Source organism: Apium graveolens, chromosome 9, assembly GCF_009905375.1.
Source record: "Apium graveolens cultivar Ventura chromosome 9, ASM990537v1, whole genome shotgun sequence".
Classification (NCBI taxonomy): Eukaryota; Viridiplantae; Streptophyta; class Magnoliopsida; order Apiales; family Apiaceae; genus Apium; species Apium graveolens.
In genome coordinates this window covers 286,640,817-286,660,820 of record NC_133655.1, presented here as the reverse complement: position 1 = coordinate 286,660,820, position 20,004 = coordinate 286,640,817, and the positions used below count along the sequence as shown (strand labels likewise).

The following is a 20,004-nucleotide window of genomic DNA, read 5'->3' as shown; positions in this document are numbered from 1 at the left end:
TTTTTTACTAATTATGTGCATCAAAACCACATTTCGCAAGTGTTCACACTTTCCTCTACCTTAAAATAAAGGAAAGGGTGAACTAGCAAAATGGGTCTGTATCCGAAAAACAAAACCGAAATTTTTGAAACCGAGATCCGAATTATATAATCCGATAATTATCTTAAAACCGATTTAAACCGATCCGAAAAATACCCGAACCGAAAATTTTCCGAAAATTATCCAAAATACAAGATGGACTCGAACCGAATATGACCCGAAATAAGAAAAAAAAATATACTTTAAACAATTTTATATTTATGATAACATACTTATATAATCAGATTCTTTTGTAAAAATATATTATATTATATTAAAAATACTAAATTAAATAAAGAAGATATTTTTAAAATCTTAAAAATTGAAAAATAAATAAGTTATGATCCGAAAATATCTGAACTGAATTTAATCCGAACAGAATTTTTTCCGATCTTAATCCGAATTTTATCCGATTTTAATCCATATTAGACCCGAACCGAATCACATCCGATCCGAATGACCTTCAAATATATCATAATCCGAAATTAGAACCGATCCGAAACCAAACCGGTTATCCGAATTACCAGATCTCCTGAGGCTGTTACCACGAGCAAGAGTACTTTTGGTTACCCTTCTCATGCATCTATAAAAACTACAAACACGTCTTTTTGTCTATTAAATAAATTATCCTTTCAAGTTTAAAAAAAATGGGGAGATGCAACTAATTCTTCTTCACAATAAACCCTATTTCCCATTTTATGCATACTGGGATACATGTGGGCTATATTGTGAAGCCAATAGTCAAAAGTTATGAAAAAGGCTACAATAGAAACCCCCCTAAATGACTTCGAACATGGACAAATCACCTTGCCCTCAATACCAGAAAAATGGCACATCAAAAGGCAGAATCGATATATTTGTCAAGAAAAGATGATTACAGGTTCACAATCATAAGATGAGAACACTAAGCTAAGAAAACTTGAGAGGCCTCATACAGGTGGGCCTGTAATGCAGTAATGTACACTTTTTTCCCTCTGATGTCAAAAATTTTGACTATTTTCTACCCTGGGTGCTACAATTTGCAGACTACAACAACCTTCGAGTCATGGAGAACCCAGAAAACCTGTTTCATGTAAATTTTAGAGATTTGTCAATAGAAGCAAATACAGTATATGCAATTATATACTTAGCAAAAAAAAAAAGTATATGCAATTATAGATGCACCACGATGACAAAACAGGAAGCATTATAAAGAAAGACTTGAAGACCAACAACAGGACTCCAGGGCATAACCCCCAACATATAGAATTGCACCAACAACAGGACTCCGAGGGATAACCCAACATATAGAATAGCAGGTAATTATTTACTACATCAGTAGTAACATGAAGCTCATAGACTCATAGTCAACAGCTTCAAGGTTTTCTGGAGGCATGGCCTGATAAGAACAATTTAAGTTCTTGCTTAATCCCCAATCAATATATTGAATCGATCTGACAATCAATGATGCGGGTTATCCCGGGAAAAATACCCGGAAGTGAAAGTATTGAAGCAGAAAATGCAATAACCTCGTAACACTACAGTTGCATGGGCATAAAGACGCAGCATATGATTATACCCCGTAATTTTTTTCCGCGCCAGTAATGCTTGTATGATATGAGAGTACCAGCTAGAGACCAAAACTGAAAAGAGTAAATGAACAGCGAAAGTATCATTCCTACAGAATATAAAACTCACCTCCAGAATCCAGGTTGAAGCTTACTCCACCGGAAAATACCAAAATAAGCACAACGTTACAAGGTAAGGCTTATCACTCACATCAGGCTCATGACCTGAGATGATATGTTTGATGTCAATAGTGTTCCTCGAAACCCTTCTTCAGCTTGCTGGACCTCCATCTTTTGATCAGAAAGCTCATCTGCAAAAATCAGTATTGGAAAACCTCATCAAGAAAAAAGCCATTAAACTTGACATTAGGTCTGATGAAAACTTTGCACTCTGAAATGAACTAGCCTGAAGCTTAATGTAAAAACTTGCAGCACATAAACTGTCAACAACTCATGTTCTAAGTGCCAAAGTCTGGTAACATGAAGTCATGTTCTTAAAACAGGGAAAGAGATATTATAATTAGAATAGTCTAAATCTCTTTTATTAGGAAAAAACACAATTAAATTGGGAAAAACAGACCTTTCATCGTATTAAAATAGAAATTAAATCACTATTTTTAATACAATCTAAAAGGCACAAAAAATACATATATACTGCACTTAACACTTCACCATATGCATGAGCTAAAAACATCTAATAAAAACTAATAAAAAGAACATTCAGAAAAAATTTCTAGTATGCCCAGACAAAATTACCTGCTATATCCCGATTCTCGTGGATTTCTGAATCTTTGACCCACAGGAGGTCTCCTGGGAAGATATTCATATCAGAGAGAGTAGCAGTTTCCATATCAATAATTTTGGGACCCTTGTGAAGTATCTGGTTTTCCTTGACAATCTGAAAAACTTATTTAAGTGAGAGGGTGCCGAACATCATCAAGTTACAATAAAAAAAATGGTAGAAGATATAATCAACTCATATCATCCACTGTTGATGTTTAGTATTCTCAATGGACTGACGTAATTCTTCTACTGTGAAAATTCCCAATATCAGTGGTGTCAAATTTCTTTTTCACCAAAATAATATCAAGCTTTAACCAACTGGAAGCACTTTTTCTTAATTCAACCTTACAAGTGACGGATGGTAAATAAACTGGCATTATTATGTAAGTTTCCAAATTATTGTGAAGTGTGTAAGCCAGAAATGAAGCTTCAAACTCTGATCTTGTATATGCAAAAGAGTTACTGGTATGGTCACTCACACAGAATTCTTGAGCAAAAATGCAAAAAAATAAGAATTAGATCCACCCAGAACTTCAACTAGTAAACGATAGCAAAATCATTGCTACCGTCCCACGTATATGGCTCAACCCTGGTGACCTAAATTATATGGAAACCTAAGAATAAAGATAATTTGTTTACTCAATCAACTTCATTTCTACTTCAGTCAAAATTCACTTCCCATAAGGCTTATATTCTAACTCGAAATTCCACGTCAGCATCAACAAAAGGGTTATAGGCCTATTCCTACATAAATGGAATTCTTAACCATATTTCAAATCGTTGAACTCCAGTCCCCCATTAATCATCATGTTTTTTTAATTTAATCTAGCAGGACCTGTCAATGTCTACATTTAAACTGCTACTGCATATTACATGTGTGTCTGCAGCATTAACATGCCATGAATAATATCATAGGTATCAATTACGGTCCATATGTCACATAAACTACCACGTGAAAATCAGTGCAGATTGGCTATGTCAAACAGGGTGTTATTAAGAGAATTTCCTTTTCTTTTCATTTTTAGAGCATGAGCCCTTCAAAAGCTAAGATGCGGATTATAAGCTACGAGCAGCTATTATTATACTCTAATCATCCTATAAGAAGGTGACTATTCCATAAATTAACCATTCTTGCTGTTACTAAAAGTATTATATATACTTTACTTGGTCTTCCATATTTCCCTCCATCTTACCTAAGTTTGTCCTAAACTTCGATTTTCTTACAAGAAGGTAACAAACGTAAAATCATCATTAACAATAAATAACCAAGACATTTACAACAAACAACATAATAAAAGTGGAGTGACAAATATTTTAATATGTGGATATGGAAATGATAGCATACCCCAAAGGACTCCCATATCATCATTTTTAATTGGTAGATGGTTGTGGACCCGGAAACCTTAAAATTTGAAGTGTTTCCGAACGTTGTCTTCCGAGAGCGTTTGGAGGTTCGACGATTGAGCTCTAAACTGTTTTCAGATGCTGAGAGAATTGACTTGGGAGGTTCTTTGCCACGAACAAGACATACACGTATCTCCTCATTGTAATAATTCAGTTTCTTCATTAACTCACAACTTTCTCTTTCCCCAATGCAGTCCTCACAAATCTGCTCAACAAGAACTTTCACATTTAGTTTGTACCCTTTACATATGCTTGGGCAACACATCGTAACATCCGAAAATGCAGGATTTTTTCTTAGCCAAAAGCGAAAACAAAGAAAAAAAGTTCCAAGAATGAATTTAATAATTAACAGTTAAATTACATGCTCTTGGCACTGTAACAGAAAATACTTGAGTCATTCTGCGAAAACTTAAATCTTAAATCACAACACTTCTTCATATTTCCATTTACGTTAACTTCAATCTTGCAAAGCCCAAAAAAGAGAGCCACAAGTGAATTAGCACCCACCTCCCACCAATCGTTATATATGAGAAATAAAATTGCACCGTGCTCCTCACAATTTTTCAGACATGTTTCCAATACCTCACTCCTAGTCAACGAACACACGGTTCTGGCAACTCCTACCAGTCATGTTTCTGACTTCTGAGAGCCGACTCTTAAATCTAAGCAAACTATTCTATCAAACCTAATTATGTCAATGAGATAGGAACCGTATTTACTGTTCCGGATCCATGGGTCACAGCATTTAAAAATTACTTTTCTTTTTTAAAATTCTTGATCCCTTAATGAGTAGAGAGTAGAGATAGGCAAATAACACAGCAACTTCTAAATATTCCCAGACAATAACTTCTAAATATTCCCAGACATTAAAAGATCTGGCAGATTTTGCAGGTTGAACAGTTCTCGCCGGGTAACTAAAAACCCTGGAATGAATACTAATTCCTTCTAATACCCTATGACAAACTTTATAGAAAAATATCCACATGGATAAGTAAAATACCGCTGGGATAAAATATAGAACTATAGGTTCAATTTATAAAGAATACTCATATTCAGTAAATTTCATCTCTTCCAATAGTTGTGCTTACAAACCTAATCTTGTCTCAAACTTACCTGAGGAGAGGTCTTGAATACAGGGACACTGGACTCCGCATCATCATGGGCTAGAGCAGAATCCACGTGCTCCTCAGACATTGGTGTATCCTTGGAAAGACCAACTGCATTGTCTTCCATTATACTATTAAACACAATTATAGCAGATACACCCTCAGTCTCTATGCCAGCCCAATCTTCACAAAATGATTTCCAGTCACTTTCTGTGACAATTGCCAACTCATCTGACTACAATCCAAACACAGAAACAAAAATTTGACATCAGCAAAGGTCGTAAGCCTTCTATAACTATATAAGCAATCCTTTTGCCCTTAATTGATCTAGAAAACTCCTTTTAAAACTTCGTGGACAACCAAAACTACACTTGGGTAGCTAGAATTATAAGCGTCAAATCTGGTTTACCAACTCAATATAAGGTAAAAATAAATGATCATGTACATACAATGGGCGACTTTTGGAGAATGGCACCACGTCTCCAAACAAGTTCAGGAGGTCTTTTGAGAAGCCTCGAATGCTGCTTCAGACAAAAAAATTACATGAGTTTAAAGCAAAGAGTTTAAACAGACTATTTCAAATTTACACAATCATGCAAGGAAGTTTAGTCTTAGTTCTTGTTAAGATTAACAGTTCAACACCATTTATAAGCAAGTACTTGACATTTCAAAATATCAAAAAACACTATTTCAAATGAGAAGATGAGAAATCTAAAACTCAAAACTTTTCAAAATATCAAAAAAACACTATTTCAATGAGACGATGAGAAATCTAAAACTCAAATCTCTAAACGCAGATGTCCAAAATTTTAAAAAGTTAGTAGTTACCTTATTACCTAAGGTTCAATGTCACTTAACAGATATACGGACATTCATCTTTTATCCACAAATGTTAATGTGTTATTGTAGAACAGTTTAATTGTTGCAGAAATTTACATACTAAGATTTTGTCTGCGGGGCCTGACAGTTGAAGTTAAAAATATAGACAAGTAGATATACAGTTTTGGTGCAATTAAGCTCCAGCTAACCTGTTCGCACTTCAACAAACAAAGAACAGAATCCAAAGTATCAGGTGGCGGAGAGGCACTCTTCCCACTAGTGCTGATGAATGATCTCCATTTTGAAAGCCAAGAAGATGGTATGAGGTAGTATTTGCTATCAGAGGAGAGTGCTACACTTTTTCCCTGAGCTAACTTCTCATGAGACTGACGCTGCTTCAATTTGAACTCCCTGTACCATGTATAATGAAGTCAATAACTGACAACACTGAATACCTTTTAAAATTTAACTGTATCTAAACAACCTCATAGTATCTAAATCGCTTGCTTCTTCTGTGAGTACGGTGCTGCATTGAACACATGGCTCAGATTCTTGAATGAAAACTGAACAACCCTCCGAGTCGTTCGGCTTCACAGTGTTAGCAGACTCGAGGATAAAAAGCCAGAGACTCTCAGGAATCAACAAGCGCTTAGCACCAGAAGCTTTCTCAGGGAAAAGTTCCCCATGGGGACACCTGATTAAAGCTGTCGGTCCTGAATCAGCTTCACACGGAGAGTCAATATTTTTCCTGCGTAACCATTGCTGGAGCCTGTAACAAAATAGTTGCAAATGTCAAGAGAAGTCAAGCAGAGGAGGCATAAACTGTTATTAAACTGAGAGATCTCATAAATTTTGTCCGGTGTAACACAACACTGAATAACACGACTCCATAAGCACAGCCACGTACATATTAATGAATTTACACATTATAACATTGGATCAATTGATACTAAAGTAAGGTAGAATGCAATTGAATAATCAACAAGATGCAGTCCCAAGGACACATTATGAGTCTTCGGATTTACAAAAATCTTAAATTACAGGAAAGTGATGCAAAACAAAGTGCATCGAAGAAATCATAAGAAATTTGTGCTTGTGCTGTTGTGCATGTGTTTTTGGACATCAATAAAGCTTATTATGCATAAATAATAAATGCCATACCATGTTCTTGAAACATAGTACAACTTTCCATCTGGACACTTCCCTGCAAGTGCTGCCTCTGCGATTTCTCTCATCGACATTCTGCGATCCCTGTAGCTAGCAGCACATACCAGACCACGGGCTTCATCGACAATGCAATCTGTACAGTAATCATCCGTTGCCAATATTGGGACTCCACCATACTGCTTACACAAATCACAGATAAGAAAAAGATCAAAAGAAACAGCAACTCAGTTATTATCTTCAGATTTGTGAAAATCAATCCTATATATCAGAAGAAAAACATAAAAATTTTAACAATTAGTATTAATTAGGACCTACATAACTAAGGAAAGAACTCCATGCAGATACCAACTACCTCACTTAAAAATATAAAATGTTTCTTGCACAACAATCCAATTACTGTATATACATATATATTCAGTACATCTACCCTCTTGATAATGATATAAATATAGTAACCAAAACATTTATCTTCCTTCCATGCATTAACTGCTAATTGAATGTCAAGAAAGGTAGAAAAAATTATTCATTGTCCAAGGAGAATTTTATTAAAGAATTTAAATAAGAACGTTTAATCCTTAGGCATACAATACTTTCACCACCTGCCAAATAATTACATAGATATCAAATTACTCGGTGCACACTCTCATTAGTTTCAGAGTCAACCAGGTTAACCGAGCGTGCTGTGAAAAGAAATCAAGAAATATCGTGCAATTACTTCTATACTTGTATAATAGCCATACCAAATTGCTTAGGTGGCAAAAAAAACATATCATACTAGAACGCTGTGATTAGCAGAAAATTTCACATAGTTGATCAAGCATTAATACTAGATGAAAATTAATAAACACTAAATACATTAGGTAGCGAAATGTTATTTAATTCTTAATTTCCACAGTTTTTAATGAATCAGCAAATTATGTCGTGAATTTAGTATAGCACCAATGGAAAAAGCTTAGACTAGCGGAAATTCCTCTCCTCTTGGTAATAAGAGGTTGAGGTTTCAAGCCTCGGTGGATGCATGTGTGTCTCAATAGTTAAATCTCTGTCATTGACAATACCAAAGAAAGTGAAAAAGGGCGTGTAAAGAGTAAAGTCAACTCACCATTTATGAGCACTGTAAGATGTTAAAGAATTATTTACTACGAAAATTATAAGGTGTTGAAGATTACCTTGGAAAATAACATGGTCCAAGCATGGGCCGATAGCCGCTTCGCTAATCCAACCTTTGAGGCAGGCAACTTCCCGTGCAAGCATGTGATAGGATTGTTGTCAATTGGGCTGCAAGAGATTTTGAACAAAGAACTGAGAGCCAATAGAAGTCTGCCCATCCTATTTTAGACCTTGTTTAGGAAAACATATAGTCAAGCCTTACGTTATGGGAGTGAATAGGAGCTTGGTCCTTATTCATTACAAGCAAGAGACAACTGAAGACAACCCCATATTTTTTTCTCCCAAGCTAGGTTCATATGAATCCTTAAAGTATCTTTCTTTTTATATTTTATTCCTATTATGCTTTATATATCACATATTAAAAATCCCGGCTTGAAAAATGTTGCAGATGTTAACACGGACAAACAAGATTAAAAATTGTCAAAACGAACTGAAGGTTATATTCAGTATCCACTTCGGCACCTAACCAGTTCACATAATTAAAAAAATGACAATACAACAGTAAAATAAAAGGCTTCTAGGTTCATGCAAATCAGACTCACGGTGATTTAATGTTGTCGGCCCACTGTCGAAGCCAGTCAATAGAGATCCAAAAATATGGCTCCTGGGGAGATTGGACAGCTGCTGCACTAAGAACGGATCGTACCTCTTCTCTTTTTTCTGTTATCTGGTCCATTTCTAATTTCTTCTTCAAGTTGAATTGCTCACAAGAATCAGCAAGTGACTCATTCAACTTCGATACCTCTTCATAAAGATGGGAAGGAATTGAAACGTCCTCTGTAGGAGCAATACTGCTATCCTTTCCCGAAAAAGATTCGCCACAACCCACTTGTGTTTTCTCAGAACCATTCTTCGGGCGCCTAAGAACGTATGTAAGCATATAAGCCTCGCTTGATGAGAACATCTGTGCATTAGATACATTTTTAGAAGCTGACGATAGTAGCTCTTCGGTATCAGCATGAAATCCATTGGTAACATTGTCTGTTGTCTTGGGGCAAGTAGCTTGAACTACTGGTTCAATTGTTGATGGTTTGGAGACAGATTTCAAAGAATCTTCCCCGAAAGGGTGTCGACCTAAGCTGGACACTTGTTCGTCATCAAATTCCCACCATTCCTCTGTATTTTCATCCTTGATATGGGCAACATAGTGACCACTATTAACGGCAGAACCCTTGTGAATTAACACAGCAGATAATTCATACAACCAATTGGCTTGAGAGTGTTCCGATAACCTGTGTGACATATCCAATTCTCCAGGAAAGCCAAATGCAGAAGTGATTTTCTTCTTCTTAGTAGTCTGCCAAAAAAGTAAACAAAATAAACAACCAAGGAAATAGTTTTCACCCTAAATATACCATTTATCAGGTATTTCAACGATACTTCCAAGATACTACAAAGCTGCATATGCAACAACAGAAGGTACACAAAAGAACAGAGAAAGGGGAATAAATGGATATATAGCTTTCCAAGTCTAATTCTTTACCACTGTGCAACTTGGGAAAGCATAACCATTGGCTGACTATGCCCACAACTTCTTTTCACAGTTTATCATTCATGTATTTACAAAAGTCCGTCACCCTAAGTAGTTATGTCAATTATTTTAGCTAAAAAATCACTACTAACAGGATATTTGAACAATGTAAACATATGTAAGGGAACCAGTCCAGATCTTGTTGTCACTTGCTAAATGATAGCCAACAGAATTTCACAATACTATGCATAAGCCAAAGAATATATTGACTAGCATCCTCGCTAATATTAGTATTTTTAAAAAAAATGTGTTGTCAAGGATACAGGACAGAAGCATAGAATGATAATTATATTGAACATAAAAGTCAATTCAAAAGGCAACAATGCAACATGCAGTCATTTGATACAAAAGAGACAAGTTAATTATACAGACTACGATTCACATCTTCTGTGGGCTCCCATGTATACATGTATTACACACAAGACCCACTCTCGAGATGCCCTGATCTACAGAAGAAGCAACAAAATGAATTTAATATTTTAAAACACATATACAAAACACAGCCTTTTAAATCATATCTGAAAGCCATATAAAAGGCTAAAAGGAATGATAACTCAACCATTAAAATATCACAAGATAACAGTTTTCCAAATTGACCACAGAAAAAATCAATCGTGTTCCCTTGTGTATGAACAAAATTATAATAAATGAAGGAGAAACTAGAACCACAGAAAATCACAGGGACAGTAAGTATGCATATTATTAAGAAAAAGTCTAACATAATAGAAAAGTTCAGACAAAAGATTAGACTGCAATACATTTGGAAGGAATATACAACGCTTGAGCTGGAAATTGAGGACAGTTGGCAGTGACCGCAACTTAATGCTACGAGTAGCATCAACTCGAGCTGCACAGGATTCGCAAAAATACTGATTGTCTTCCCGAAGCTCTTCCACACTTAGATAATCATCTAAACTCTCATCTAGACTCTTTAAACCTTTGATATTCAATTCTAGCTCATAGAAGTCTTCTACTTTTGATGACGCGGCAGACTCATTTCCACATTCTGAGCACCTACATAATGTAGGAAGTAAATAACAAAGACAAAATTATACCTCCCATCACAGGAAGCCAGAACAGGTCAGTAGGTGCACATATAAAAGCACCGAAGACAGTGTCATCAGTACATATGAAGTTCCATGTTTTAAGCTTAATTACTCCTATATATGCTTTTGTCAAAGTATAACAATCTTGAATGAGCTACATTTTTTGCTTAATTACTTCTATTTCTCTATATGCTTTTGTCAAAGTACAATAATCTTGAAGAGAAAGACTTGTTGGCCAGGAAAACCAAGATGCATACTAAAGGTAAAAAAATCCTAAGACCTTCTGCATCAGAGGATAGAACATTGTAAAGCTTAAAGAACATATCACCAATCACCTAAAGATAAAGCAGAACTAAATCCAACAATGTATGGAAATATTAAAAGTTTATTACTATTGAAAATATACCAAATCAGAAAAATATAAGTGATTGTCTCCCACCTATATAAGATAGACCCGGAAATTTGATACACGGAATGAAATGCACGACACGAAAATTTAGTGTTAGTGTGTGTGTTTGAATTTTGGGTACACGACGTGAAAGTACACGAACACGAACAGGATCGAGATTTAATATCGCGTTTGTGTTTACCCTTCGAGTACACGACATGACATAATATTAATATTTATAATTAATAATGAATATCTATATAATTATATATGCATATTTATTTTTAAAAATAATACTTGATTTTATAATTTTGTATATAAATGTGATATAAGTATATATTTTGTAAATATTTTACCTAAAAACCTTATTTATTTATTTAAATTTATATTCAATTTTACACGAAAACACGACACGAAACGAATAGACACGAACACGAAATTACACAAACCCTAAACATGTCGGTTTTGTGTTTGGCATTCAAGAACATGAAACACGAAAATACACAACATGGAAGTATACAACACGAACGAATGGCCGGGTCTAATATAAGGGCTGGGGTTATGTGTTGACATAGTATATTCCATTTTCCAATAAAAATGCTACAAGTCCTACTTTTCTAGTTAATCTTGTTTATTGTAAGTTAAAACAAAATTTATATCATGCTCCTTGCAAGAGGCAAATAAAGTGCCCAAATTACTTGATTAAGAACAAATTCTCAGATTCTTCATAACTCAGTAGTCAATGGGAGAACAACACAATCATATAATGGATAAAAAATACCACATGTAAGGCTAAAACACATGATTACATATAAAACCCTCTTGTTTATAATAATACCCAAAATAAACTTACATATCCTTACACATAAGTCATAACATCAGCAACTGACCAAAGATATGAAGGAATATTTTTTGTGGGTGTACAAACAAATTGTGGAGTGATTTGTACCTCTTCAAGTTGTACTGTATTCAGAGATATTTGACAAAAAAATTATTTACATTGATCAAAGTATCAAACTACTAGAGGAAAAATATTAACATTATACAACACGCTTTGCATTATCCTAAAATTAATATTATTATTGTATTTGTGTAACGGTTAACTTTCTCTCATAAAGTCGTACCTTGGTGAAATTACAAGCTATTTGATTATGTATGATGTGATTACAAACATATACACATGCGTATATAATATATATTGATCGGATAAAAATATGGACAGGATTCCTATAAAAGCTGAACTCTGTCAAATCAAAAACCAGGGAAGCTTAAACCATTTTTCATCCAAAGAATTTAATACTGCACTCGTAATGGGACAGGCACAATCTCACTAGTAAGAGATGTAGAAATTTCATTGCAGGCGATCCAGATTAAGGACTTCACTTCTTTTGTTTAAACCTAACATGTATAGGAGCTTAGAACTTACCATATGCGACAGGCGAAACTGGTTTTGACAAAGTAACTGTGCACTACTTAATCATTGTTAAAGTTACTATTAAAGTTGACATGAATATAACAGATTCCTGCTTCAAGTGTGAAGGAATATTCGGCAAAAAAGTACTGGGAGAAACTTCTTCCAAACCTGGACCTAGCAATTATTTTGTGGCATTATATTAAGGCGGTATTTAAACAATCAACGTGAAAGATTTTGATATATTCCTAGCTCTGAAGTCTCCAAATATGTTGTTTTGGGAATTATTCTGTTTTGTGTTACTCAATAATTATGGCATATTATTTAATTCTTATCCATTTCTTTTAATAGGCTTGTAACCTCTACTGGACTCAAAGCCTGGTCAGTGACTCTCCTCTGCAACCACACAACCACAGCATAAATATCTACAGATTTTGAAAGCTCTACTGAACAATATTAAAGATAGACTCAATCACTAATGGCAGAAAATACTATAAACCCCACATCTCTAAGACAGCAATAGTAGACAGAGCATTCATAACTATGAGGCAAGATTTACACTTAAGAAAGGAATTCAAAAGAAAAAGATCAATAATCATAATTCATATTTTTATACATGTAATACTTACTTAGTCACATGTGAGACCCCGCCACGAAAAAGATCTTGGATAACTGTTCTAGCCCTTGCAACACTGGAACAGCTCAGACATTGTTCAAGTAAAGAAAATAGCAAGGTCAGGAACTCATGACTATCCTGCTGAACGCCATTATCTAGCTCCAATGTTTTAATAAATGGAGCCGAATCAATAAAAGACATCTTACTAGCATGTAATTGTGCAAATAGTTTAGCCAGTTGATCTATAACTGGCTGCTGCTTTAGAACATCCTGTTCAACACAGAATATACCTTCCCTGAATAGCTTGTTCATGAACAGGCACTGTAGAATGCTGTTTGCATAACAAGTAGCACCCAAATTAGTTAGACCTGCAGGCGACTCAAGGGAGGCGCGAAGGTCACTGGATGGATCAGAACCAAGTGAATCTAGAATATCTGACGTCTTCTGCCATAAACCAGATTTTCGACTTCCATTGGGAGGTGGTATCAACCCACAGAAGCAATTGGGATTATCTTTTGTATTTATCCGACAACCTTGACAGACAGGTTTAATAATCATGTATAACTGGTTTATATCATCCTCGGTAACCTGACCTGAAGAGTGAATTTTTCTGCACACAAACATAGAAAAACATGTTCAATCAATATATGCACAAAAATTGCTGTAACTACTATTTGGATTTTAGTAGCATTATAGCAGTTGCCATCTATAATTCTATATTATAGACTACTTCCTAACAAAGAAGGATCGAGTAAAATGTTGAAGATCGTCTTCTTTGATGTTTATAATATAGAGATAGCAAAACAAAATCTTGAAAACTATCAGTGTACAATTCTAGTTTATTTTTACTTTTACTGGGATATTTAGAAGGCCAAAAATATTGTTTGTTTTTTGAACGCCTCCTTGATAATTTGCCTTTCTATCCGCTTCGAGAGTCGTCTCCTTAATAAAAAATAATTAAGCCGTAAAACTTGTGAATTGTTCATAAGTACCTGTTCCATGCATCTTTAAGTACATAAAAAAAAGTCAAAGTGATGAGGAGCGGGAAATTATAGTATTTCATTGTATTTCTTACATATTACTATTTAGAAATGGATTTAATTGTTGTATAGATTACTACGAATATTCCAGATTTTTAGTTACACGGTAATAGTCATCAGTGGTTGCTTCCTTAGTTAACTATGGTAGTGGCTACTGTGTTATTTATATTTAAGTCAAGGGTCTCCACAGAAACAGCCTCCAAGTCTATGTACATCTTACCCTTCCAAACCCTACTCGCAGGAGTATGTTTGGTTAATATATGTAATTGTTTTACCAAAGTGATAATAAAAAGTAGATATTTAAAAGGATTAGTTTTTTTTCAGTGTGATTTTTATTGCTTTCCAGGTTATAAGATTTCTCTAGTAAATTACAAGATGCATTTGAGGATTAATTTACGTGCAGAGAACGGTTTTTATCCATGTTTTTAACCTCTTTCTAGACCATGTCTTGCATCAAAAAGAATCACACAATGGGACAGATGAAGTATTTATTCTATATAATATTTTGATCATTTTACAAGTTAAAAACTAAGAACAGATATCATACTAGTTAGTAATTACATCATCAAATTCATAGAGAAAAGGTACCATACAAAAAAGTCCATCAAACACAACCAGTTAATTTACTTCGATATTGGTTTTCTTCGTTGTCAAACCAATAAAAGAGCATTATGTTTAAAAACTCATCCATCCCCAAGCTTACCCAATTTTACGAAATACCTTAAGCGGGCATGCAGTGTTTCCAAGGCACATGCCAGGCCTAGAAGCATAGTGAAACGCACTAACCACGCCTCACTTGCCCAAAGAGACTTGAAATGCACCTCAAAAAGTCTAAGGCACAAGGCTTCACTCGAGGCACGGTTCACTAACGGGAAGCCCAATTTAACCTACTTTAAATAATTAGAGAAAAACAACTTGTAAGCCGACCAATTCTCCGTTGAGGTGATAATTTTCCCCTTTCTCACTTTCCTCTTTTTCTAAAGGGATTTGCTTATGGGCCATTTGGTTTGACACAATTCTTTTACATTTTGCGTGTTTCGGTAAGTATTTACAAAATAAGTAAACTAAAAAAACTTATAGATTTAATAAATGAATTTATATTAGTGCACATGCACATTTTACATATTGGTGAGAAATAGACCCTCAAACAGTTTAGCTCGTAATTCAATCATATGATACATGTGACCCCAAAATCTTGTGCACTAATTAATTTGTATGCTTTGAGAAAGGAATTAGTGTCATATTACTTAGTCACCTTGCATTTTTTATTTTTATTTCATGTCGGTTATAACTTTAGTTTTATTAATTTTCCTAACTATTAGCGATAATTAATTTCATAATTATAAATGTATTGACGTCAATCATAAGTGTTGCATATTTTCCTTATCAGTCTGTTTGGTTCATTAATAACATGTCAATATCTTCATTCAGTACTTATTGACTTTAGATTTTTATTCAGATGGATAGATATTTACATTACTCGGAATCAAGAAAGGAGTGCCGCACAAGATGAATTAATTATATATTGTCGATACATATTAATGATATGATGCAAAAGCCGTTTACAATTTCTAGTTTGACACATAAATGTTCCTCATTATTATGGTAGGACATTGCTGAAACAGAAACAGACTTGTCCCAGTCTCCCAGCAGCAGCACATACCAAGGTGTTACCACCACAACCCAAAGATGCCTCTCCCGGAAAAAATAAATAGGAAAAAAGTGTTGAATAAAACTACATCAACTGTCGCACACAGACTCATCATACCACAACTCATTTTAGCCTAAAGTACACATTCCAAACACCAAAATACTAAGACGGGGATATAGGCCCCGGAAACCACTCAAATGTTGTTTTAAAACAAGTAGCAAAGGACTCTAAAGCAAACATTTAGATTAGACGCTAGAGACTCTATACACCTCTAATCCTCCAACCTCCAAGGAATACAAAACCTTATTCTAAGCCTTATACATTTCCTTTCTCGCCCCCCGTCCAAAGAATAAAAAACTTATTCTTTGTCAGAAATCATTATTAGAATCACATTTTCCTTTCTAAGCTTAAATAACTAATTAACCCAAATTTCCATTTCAGGTGTAATACATTATAAATTCATTCCCGAAAATCTAACCATAGATTAATATCTGAGCTAAATTCACGAACCACAATTACACACTAAACAAGATTTGCAAAACACGTTTTCAATACGTAAACTCAACAAAACAAGAAACAATCACAAAAACATAACACCTCTAATCCTCCAACCGCCTAGCCTTATACATTTCCCCGGACCTGGGTACGGGTGTCGGATACGGGTGCGGATCCAAGTGTCGGACTCTTAGTTTTTATAAAATTAGGATTCGGGGATATGGATCCAAAAATGGATACGGGTACGGAGATTCTGCATATAACCTTCACATAAGCAAAATTATACCTACTTTTAATACATTACATTTGTAAATTTGTGTCTTCTACCACATAAAGTAAACATATTCATAATTGTTTGTCATATTTATAACATAAATTAATAAGATAACTTTAAATTAGTAATCCACAGACATCCCTTCCTAGAATTAAGAGGATTACGTTGTTGTGAGGCCTTGTAAATCATATTGAACAAGATTTCTTAAGGTCAAAGTGTCCGGTTTCTATTTGAAGGATCCGACTCAGATTCCATACTCACACCCATGTCATGTCCGATGGACACAAGTATGATGGCAAAAATGAAAAGTCCGGGTAACTTAGCATTTCCCCGTCCAAGGAATAAAAGTCTTATATCCGAAATCATTATTATAATCACATTTTCCTTTAAACCTAAAAAATTAAGTAAGGGTTCTAAATTTCCATTTCAGGTGTAAAACATCATAAATTCATTTCCCGAAAATCTAACCAATAACCTCACCTTAAATTAATATCCGAGCTAAATTCACAAAACACAATTAAACACTAAACAAGATACTAAACAAGATTTTCACACATTTTAAACACGCAAACTCAAGAAAACAAGAAACAATCAAGAAAACAGAACACGAAAAACTCAAATCAATTACCGAAAAATCTGCGAAGTAACAACAGCATCATCATCCACTTTCTGCCTCTTGTTCTTACTCCGCGTAGCTGGTCTATGACTCATCTTCTCATCAACCACAATTCAACAACTAAAACAAAACAAATCAAACAATTAACAGTCAATTTCATCACAAAACACAACCAAAACAAAAAAATAAACAAAAAACAACTAAAAATCAAAAAAAACACGAATTAAAACGCAATTAAACTGAAATAAACCAAAATTAAACGGTAAAAACACGAGATCCTTACTAATTGCTTGTTCTCGTGTCGTGAATCGTGCGAATTGAGCTTGAATTGAAGATTGATATGAGATTGGGAGAGATAGGGTTATAAAGAGCGTGTGTGTATAGGTGTGTTTGTGTGTGTATATATATGAGACGATTGCCTGACTGCCGATATCTGAATAAATTTGGGGGCGTACGCGCTGCTTAAGAGGGAGAGTGCAGGTTTAAAGTTTGTTTGTTTTTTTGCAAGTTTTATTGGGTTTTAAAGAAATGGAAAATTAATATGTAGATTATTGTGGTTTTTTTTATATCATTTAGTAATTTACTTTTAAAACTCATTAAAGTAATAGGGTTGATATCGAGAAAAAAAATTATTTTAATGAGTTTATTATTTTATAGACAGTATAAATATACTGTGTTTATTATGTTGGGAACAGAAAATATTATGTTAGTTAGGTTATTATTTTATCAATTATTAATTCATTGAGATTTAACAGTATTAAGTAATAATTTTGATGTATTTGATTGTGTTAATTGCATGAGCAATGTCATGTATGTTTTGTTTAATTTGTTGGTTGGGATAGTGTGATTATGTAATATTTGGATTTAGGTTTAAATGTTATTATTGATTTGGATTCGGATAATATTATAACTGAAAACGAGAATAAACTTTACGATACTTATTATCAAGGTTATATGACCGGGAAATTGATTTTGCATACTTGCGTCTTCGAGTACTCATTTTTTAACGTCTCAGTACTCGAGCAAGTACTAATTATCAATTATTAATGTGTCTGTTATGTTGGGAAGAGAAAATATTATGTTAGTTAGGTTATTATTTTATCAATTATTACTTCATCGAGATTTAACAGTAGTAAGTATTAATTTTGATGTATTTGATTGTGTTAATTGCATGAGCAATGTCATGTATGTTTTGTTTAATTTGTTGGTTGGGATAGTGTGATTATGTAATATTTGGATTTAGGTTTAAATTTTAGACATGGGGCCAAAACTAAAATTTTAACCTACCAATATTGGTTAAACTAGTGTGAAGATCATTAGAAGTGATAATGGAACTGAATTCAAGAGTAGCTCTATGAAACAGTTCTCCAAACTCAAGGGGATAAAACAAGAGTTTTATGCTCCTGGAACTCCACAACAAAATGCAGTTATTGAAATAAAGAATAGAACTCTCATAGAAGCTGCAAGAACCATGCTAGAGGAAGCAAGATTGCCTATCTACTTCTGGGCTGAGATTGTGCAAACTACTTGCTTCACACAAAATGCAATATTGATTAACAGACATGGAAAAATATCATTTGAGATAGTGAAGGGAAATAAGGCAAATTTGAAGTACTTTCACATTTTTGGTTGTAAGTGTTTTGTCCTCAAAACTCATCTGGAGCAGATGACCAAATTTTATCTAAAAGTTGATGAAGGAATTTTTGTGGTATATCCATTGTCGACAAAAACCTTCAGAGTCTACAAACTGAGAACAAGGAGAATCATGAAATTTATACATGTGTCTTTTGATGACAAGAAGATTATTCACCATTATTTATTTGTGTGCATATGATGGCGTGTATCTTCTCCATAGATTATTTCGGAAAATCTTAAATCTGACTCCTCATTCATATCCACAAATACTCTAACACTTGAAAATTCATCTTGTAATACATACACGAGCACTTTGGTGTTTAGCTTTATAATATATACATGAAACACTCACATGTATACTTTAAAAAGTAGATAAGAGATTGTTTATGTATAAAAAAACAACTAGCATAATAACCGGTGTGAGGCGCGAGTCATTTTCTAAAATTTTTTTATACATCATGCAATTATAATGTTTTTAGAATAACTCCAACAATATTCTTGTATAGACTTTCTAGTCAAATTTTGAAGAAATAGAGATAAAATTTATCTTCAACAAACTCTCCATGTCCCCCTCTGTAACATTAGGAGCCTCAAATATTTCCTCACTTTTAGTAACGAATATTCCCTCATCTATTATTATATTATATTTTTCTTACCCGTTAATTTATATTTAATGGATGAATATAAATAGGGTAGTAAGTGTAAGTTTAAAACGCAACGATTAAACTTAATATGTAGAACGTCGTTAGCATGTTTACAAATAAAAAGCTAAAGATTAACATATATGTTGAGTAGAGAGTTGACCAAAAATTTTGAATTTTATTTAAATAAACTATATGTACTCATCTATATTATTACTTAGTTCACTACTAACTTACAATTAACTTGCTCAATTTAAAAAGATAAAAAATGCATAACTGAAGTCAGAATAATTTGCAATCATAATATATAATAATGTAAAATTTACATTATTGTTAATATTAAAGTTGATTTTAATGAAAAACATTAATTTTTGAAATTTAACGTATGTATGTATGGTAAAATGTTAGTTTTTTATTTACACTTGTTAACAAAGTAAGATTACGTTATATGTATGTGTGTGTTAACATTTAAATTATTGTATGTTACATCACTTAGTAAATTATGATGATTTCAATTATTTATATGCTAAATATCTTATTTATGTACATGTATAATCATTATTAACATCTAGTGAGACAATTGATT

The 20,004-nt window shown here is 33.8% G+C and overlaps 1 protein-coding gene across 1 annotated transcript; it reads right to left on the bottom strand.

Annotated features, from left to right (window-relative positions):
• Positions 1 to 662: 662 nt before the first annotated feature.
• On the bottom strand, positions 663 to 17,640 carry LOC141683661 (ubiquitin carboxyl-terminal hydrolase 26). The gene is made up of 15 exons (XM_074488410.1): positions 17,426 to 17,640; positions 17,155 to 17,262; positions 13,080 to 13,676; positions 10,364 to 10,619; positions 8,617 to 9,371; positions 8,074 to 8,182; positions 6,899 to 7,080; positions 6,222 to 6,506; positions 5,947 to 6,148; positions 5,368 to 5,439; positions 4,926 to 5,153; positions 3,754 to 4,017; positions 2,382 to 2,523; positions 1,756 to 1,936; positions 663 to 1,141 (listed from the first exon to the last, which is right to left on the bottom strand). Exons 2-14 carry the CDS (start codon positions 17,235 to 17,237, stop codon positions 1,833 to 1,835), a joined length of 3,279 nt encoding a protein of 1,092 aa, XP_074344511.1. The 5' UTR covers positions 17,238 to 17,262; positions 17,426 to 17,640; the 3' UTR covers positions 663 to 1,141; positions 1,756 to 1,832.
• Between the last annotated feature and the right edge of the window lie 2,364 nt (positions 17,641 to 20,004).

What these genes read in the sequence shown, in the direction of transcription:
- LOC141683661 (XM_074488410.1), bottom strand. Translation starts at nt 17,237, where the DNA reads ATGAGTCATAGACCAGCTACGCGGAGTAAGAACAAGAGGCAGAAAGTG. An exon ending in GGGGTCTCACATGTGACTAA is followed by an intron (nt 10,620 to 13,079) that starts GTAAGTATTACA and finishes TACATTATGTAG; the next exon opens with GTGCTCAGAATGTGGAAATG. An exon ending in AGCGATTTAGATACTATGAG is followed by an intron (nt 6,149 to 6,221) that starts GTTGTTTAGATA and finishes TACATGGTACAG; the next exon opens with GGAGTTCAAATTGAAGCAGC.